The sequence below is a fragment of the Cynoglossus semilaevis genome, chromosome 13 (assembly GCF_000523025.1).
Source record: "Cynoglossus semilaevis isolate Cse_v1.0 chromosome 13, Cse_v1.0, whole genome shotgun sequence".
NCBI classification, from domain to species: domain Eukaryota; kingdom Metazoa; phylum Chordata; class Actinopteri; order Pleuronectiformes; family Cynoglossidae; genus Cynoglossus; species Cynoglossus semilaevis.
In genome coordinates this window covers 565,296-570,859 of record NC_024319.1, presented here as the reverse complement: position 1 = coordinate 570,859, position 5,564 = coordinate 565,296, and the positions used below count along the sequence as shown (strand labels likewise).

The 5,564-nt window shown below is 41.6% G+C and overlaps 1 protein-coding gene across 1 annotated transcript in view; it reads left to right on the top strand.

Moving 5' to 3' along the window:
• csf3r (colony stimulating factor 3 receptor) overlaps positions 1-5,564 on the top strand; it is an 11,624-nt gene that overhangs the window by 2,018 nt on the left and 4,042 nt on the right. Inside the window, 10 exon segments of the mRNA XM_025061277.1 lie at positions 1,199-1,279; positions 1,570-1,644; positions 2,208-2,476; positions 2,478-2,508; positions 2,670-2,802; positions 2,887-3,053; positions 3,648-3,817; positions 4,190-4,343; positions 4,637-4,710; positions 4,829-5,036. Coding sequence (XP_024917045.1) covers positions 1,578-1,644; positions 2,208-2,476; positions 2,478-2,508; positions 2,670-2,802; positions 2,887-3,053; positions 3,648-3,817; positions 4,190-4,343; positions 4,637-4,710; positions 4,829-5,036 — 1,273 coding nt within the window. The 5' untranslated portion in view covers positions 1,199-1,279; positions 1,570-1,577.

Below are 5,564 nucleotides of genomic sequence, written 5' to 3'. Positions count from 1 at the left end.
GGGGGGGGGTGAGGGAGGGTTGGAGGGGGGTGTCTGCGCGTGAGGCAGAGACACGTCTTTGTGGTCACAGTGACTCAGATCTGTTCTTCCACACTGACACTTTTAACACTGACTGGAAATTATTTTTTGGAGTTGTCCCCAGTACTGATGTGGACCATGTCCCCAGAACTCATCTGACCATGTCCCCAGTACCAATCTGGACCATGACTCCAGGACTGATCTGGACCATGTCTCCAGTACTGATGTGGACCATGTTCTCAAGTACTGATGTGCACCATGTCCCCAGTACCGATCTCAACTATGTCCCCAGTACCGATGAATCGAGCTCAAGGAGAGAGAGACCAGATGAACACTCTCTCTGCCTTCTCTGTACAATCTGATTGGTTTGTCACAGATTACACTGTTTATTTAGATTAGATTAGATTAGATTAGATTAGTTTGGATTAGATTAGTTTGGATTAGTTTGGATTAGATTAGTTTGGATTAGTTTGGATTAGATTAGTTTGGATTAGTTTGGATTAGATTAGTTTGGATTAGATTAGATTAGTTTGGATTAGTTTGGATTAGATTAGATTAGTTTGGATTAGTTTGGATTAGATTAGTTTGGATTAGTTTGGATTAGATTAGATTAGATTAGTTTGGATTAGTTTGGATTAGATTAGTTTGGATTAGATAGATTAGATTAGATTAGATTAGTTTGGATTACATTAGATTACCTTACCCTACCTTACATACACATTCAATTTCTACTTCCTTTTCGGAGTCATGAGCTCAGCTGTCATTGGTTCATTGACATTCACACTAACATTCACACCTGTCTGTTACCACTTCTTGCTGTAAGGCAAGATCACCAACCACTCTCCCACCGTGTTGCCCGTGTGTGTTTATGTTCCTGTATCTTGCCCCGTGTACAAACCTGAACTTTGCGTGTACTTCATTTCCAAATACATTGCATATATTGCATTGTTCTGCTCAGGGAAGTGTTTTGAAAATACACCAAAGATGAGAGCCAAACAAACCCACCACAGATTTCCTCTCAGTCTCTGTCTGTTCTGCAGTGAGAAGGCGATGTGCTAACACTTGAACTTCTATCAGGATTTCTTCATTAAAAACATGTTTGTTTTTCTATATTTAGTAAATCAGTTCCACTTCTATTTTGGGCCCTGACATTTGTTTTATCTTCTGTGTGATGTCACAGATGAACACACGCTTCTGATTCGTCCCCGCTGCTTTTGGAACCGTCGACAGGATTTCAACAAATATTGAACATTGTGTAATGGTGAGTATTTCCAGTCCTCTGTTCTAAAAATGTAAATATCAATTTATTTATATATTTTTTATTTATATTTTCATCCTACCGTATATGAATGTGTGTTTTTTGGTTTGTTTTTTGAGATGGTTCTGGTGACGTGTGGTTAAATTTTGTCCTAAATTCAAAGCCTTTGGAAGAAAACCAGTTTTTCTTGAACTGCAGTTCCTCTTTATACCAACAGATGCTGCTGCTGTGGAGAAAAATTACATTTTAAACTCAGACTGACTGTAATCTTCAATTTGAACTTTTTTCCACAGGTTCATCGATGATGACGTCCACCCAGGCCTTGGTGCTTGTCCTGCTGCTGTCCTGGGGAGACGGAGTGAGGAATGGTGAGTGTTTTAGATTAGATTAGATTAGATTGGATTAGAGTAGATTAGATTAGAGTAGATTAGAGTAGATTAGAGTAGAGTAGATTAGATTGGATTAGATTATATTCGATTAGACTAGATTAGGTTAGACTAGACTAGATTAGGTTAGGTTAGTTTGGATTACATCAGACTAGATTAGGTTAGTTTGGATTAGATTAGGTTAGTTTGGATTAGATTAGACTAGATTAGGTTAGTTTGGATTAGATTAGACTAGATTAGGTTAGATTAGATTAGACTAGACTAGATGGGATTAGTTTAGATTAGATTGTATTAGACTAGATTAGGTTAGTTTGGATTAGATTAGACTAGATTAGGTTAGTTTGGATTAGATTAGACTAGATTAGGTTAGTTTGGATTAGATTAGACTAGATTAGGTTAGTTTGGATTAGATTAGACTAGATTAGGTTAGTTTGGATTAGACTAGACTAGGTTAGATTAGGTTAGATTGGATTGGATTAGATAAAGATGAGAACTTTAAGACAAAAAGCCCATTGATTTGGATGTTGTTTTTTTTTTTTTTTTAGAGGGCCTGATGGAACCATGTGCAAATATCCAGACCAACGACTCCGTGGTGCTTTTGGGGTCACCCGTGAGCGCCACCTGTGTCATCACTGATGAGTGCCTGAGGGTGATTGGACACACTGTTCACATGGAGTGGCACCTCAACGAGGAACTCGTTCCCGGCAGCTTGGTGACCAATGAGAGTGACGGGATTTCTAAGGTTGTCATACCCAGCTTCAACCACAGCAGGGCGTTTCTTACCTGCTGTATCCAGGCGACCCCCCCCCCCCGGGGGGGGGGGGGGAGTGGAGATCAGAGCCGGCTGTAAGAGACACGTTGTTACCCATGACTTTTTTAGCTTGAGATCGTGTTAGCTTGACATGTTGAGTTTTTTATTCTTCATGGTGAACAAATATAAAAGTCAAAAAGTTCTGAGAATTTCATCTTGACTCAGAGATAATTAAATTTTTTTTTTTTAATTACAGTTCCACCAGAACCTGCGAAGAACCTCAGCTGTCAAACAAACCTCTCCACATCCATCACCATGACCTGCCGCTGGATCCCAGCGCAGCAGGACACACATCTGCGTACAGAGTACAGCCTCAACACCATGATATGGTAACACACACTTCACCACGTACTGTGAGGTAATACTGTGTACCTGAGGCTGTGTCCTCACACACTGTGGTTCCGTCGTGTCAGGGACTCCACCAAGTACCACACCTACCGGCTGCCCGCAGACGTGGGCCACTACGTTATCCCTCGCCCCGACTTTGTGTTATTCTCAGAAATGGAAATATATGTGAAGGCCGTGAACGAACTGGGAGAGACCGCTTCAGCGCCCCTCACTTTAGAACCCATGAGTGTAGGTAAGTATTTCTTCAGCTGGGCCTCAAGAAATGGTGATTGAAATATACATATACATATATGTGTGTATACGTATGTATATGTTTATACATATATGTTATACGCATATATATGTATATATTTATACATATATGTTATACGCATATATATGTATATATTTATACATATATGTTATACGCATATATATGTATATATTTATACATATATGTTATACGCATATATATGTATATTAACCTAAATTTGTTTGACCGCCTTAATTAATTTACATATAATATATGTATACATATATACATATTTGTGTGTACATATATAAACATATATTTATCCATGTATATGTATACGTATATATATATTATATGTATATTAATTAGGGCTGTCAAACACAGTGATTAATCTGAAAACTACAGGCTGTTAATAGTGACAGATCTGTCTTTGATTACTCTTAAGTAATCGCAATTAATCGTGATTAATTGAGATAAATCAACATACCTAAACTATATAACAATTAACTTTCAATTCATTTTCATGGCCTTAATATATGTATGTGTGTGTGTGTGTGTGTGTGTGTGTGTGTAAATGTGTTCACTGGGTTTCAGCCAAATTCGATCCACCAAACATTGTAAAGGTTGTAGCTGTGCCTAAGCGGCTGGGCTGCCTGCAGCTGCACTGGACCCTGTCCCCGGACCAGTCCTGGATGCAGATCCATCGCTTTATCCTGGAAGTCCAGATCTGGACCACGGACAGCGGTCAACAGGGTGAACGGACGGTGAGTGGAAATCAATACCCCGTCGATGTCAACACTGCTCAGAGTCCTTGATTACCTTTGGACAGAACTACAAGAGGTCCGTGACCCCCAGGGGTCAACGGAAGTACTGCGGGGGGGACTTCTTGCATGACTGGACCTGAACATTTGTTTCTGTCAATGCTGATGAGTAATGTTAGCTGGGGTTGTGCAGTGGTTGGATTTTTGCCTCCTATTGAAAAGGTTCAACGTTCGATGCCACCTCCTCTCTACTCATTGTACCATTAAATGTTTAAATAAGAACATATACGTATCAACCTTCAATATCCTATCCTACCCTTTGTCTGACTGGGACCCTGGTCCACTCTGGTCCCCTGTGTCTGGTTCGTGTTTCAGATCCTACCGAGGAAAGCTTCTCCCACCCGTCCTTTGGACCTGTGTCGTCTGTTCCACGGGACTCTGTATTTTTTCCGACTTCGAGTCCAGTACAAGCGCTCGACTCCGTGGAGCGAGTGGAGCAGCAGGCGGTCTGGGATTACCTTGGAAACTGGTGAGGCTCCGGTCGATTCAGGGCGACACGGTCGGTCTGTCCGACCATCCGAGAACCGTCGGCTCTCCGTCTATTTTCTGCTCTTTTCAATACATGCTAACGTCGCGTTCCTGCGGCGCCGCTCTGACGTACGGGCTGAATTGATGGACTGAACTTTTGCCTCACGCTCTGGCAGTAAATCCATACACCTGCCTCGGGCAGAGAAAGTTTTACTTTAACAACAGGGGGGGGAGAGAAACGGGGGGGGGGCTCATGACGCGCCGCAGCACTGACAGCCGTCTGTCTGTTTCCAGCTCCCACCGGACGCCTGGACACGTGGACCAAGCTTTCAGAGGACCACGTGCAGAAACTGTACTTGTTTTGGAAGGTGTGTACTTCCCACGCCTGTCTCAGTGCCGTGGTTGTTTCCTGTGAGCGAGCGCGTGAGGCCGGCCGCTCTGATGACTCCTCTCTCTCTCTCTCTCTCTCTCTCGTTTCTGCTGTAGCCATCAAAACAGTTCCGTGCCAACAGCCAGAACGTGTCGTACGTCGTCTCGGCGCAAAAACTGACCAAAAAGAAGCTGAAGCTGTGCCATACGCTGGGGAATTACTGCAGTTTTCTGCTTCCCGGGAAAGCAAAGAAAATATACCTGCAAGCTGTGAACGCTGCTGGGAAATCTTTGCCCACGGAGATTCTGATTTTGCAACAAAAAGGTAACAAAAAAAATAATAGAAAGAAACGAAATCTCCTGCAGTAAAGTCTGAACGTTAGCTTGACAAAGAAGGAGCCCAGTCAATAGAAAACCAATGAACAACAACGCTGTTTCACACCGGAGATAAAAATTTTATAAAATGACTGGAGGCAAATTAAATAAAATCCTTATTTCCAAAAGTAACAGATTTTTTTATGTATACATTTTTCTTTTGGTTTTGGGAAAAGAAAAAAAAAAAGTTTTATTTAAGTTTGATTCAGAATTTAAATTTTGACTTACTAACTTTGCTTCTCTGCTCCTGTGGGGTCACACAGAGGTCAAATCTTGGTCCAGTTTTTTTTTTTTTTTTTTTTTTTGCCTCTCTATTCTGCCCCCTTGAACCATCGTAGCTTAGCACTATTTATGGTTTCACCGATATGCAGATGACATACTGATATATGTCACAGTGAAACTGGGGAGAAATAATAATTTTCTTCACTTAAATCAGTACTTCTCAAATAGTGGGGCGAGCCCCCCTTTGGGGGGCTCG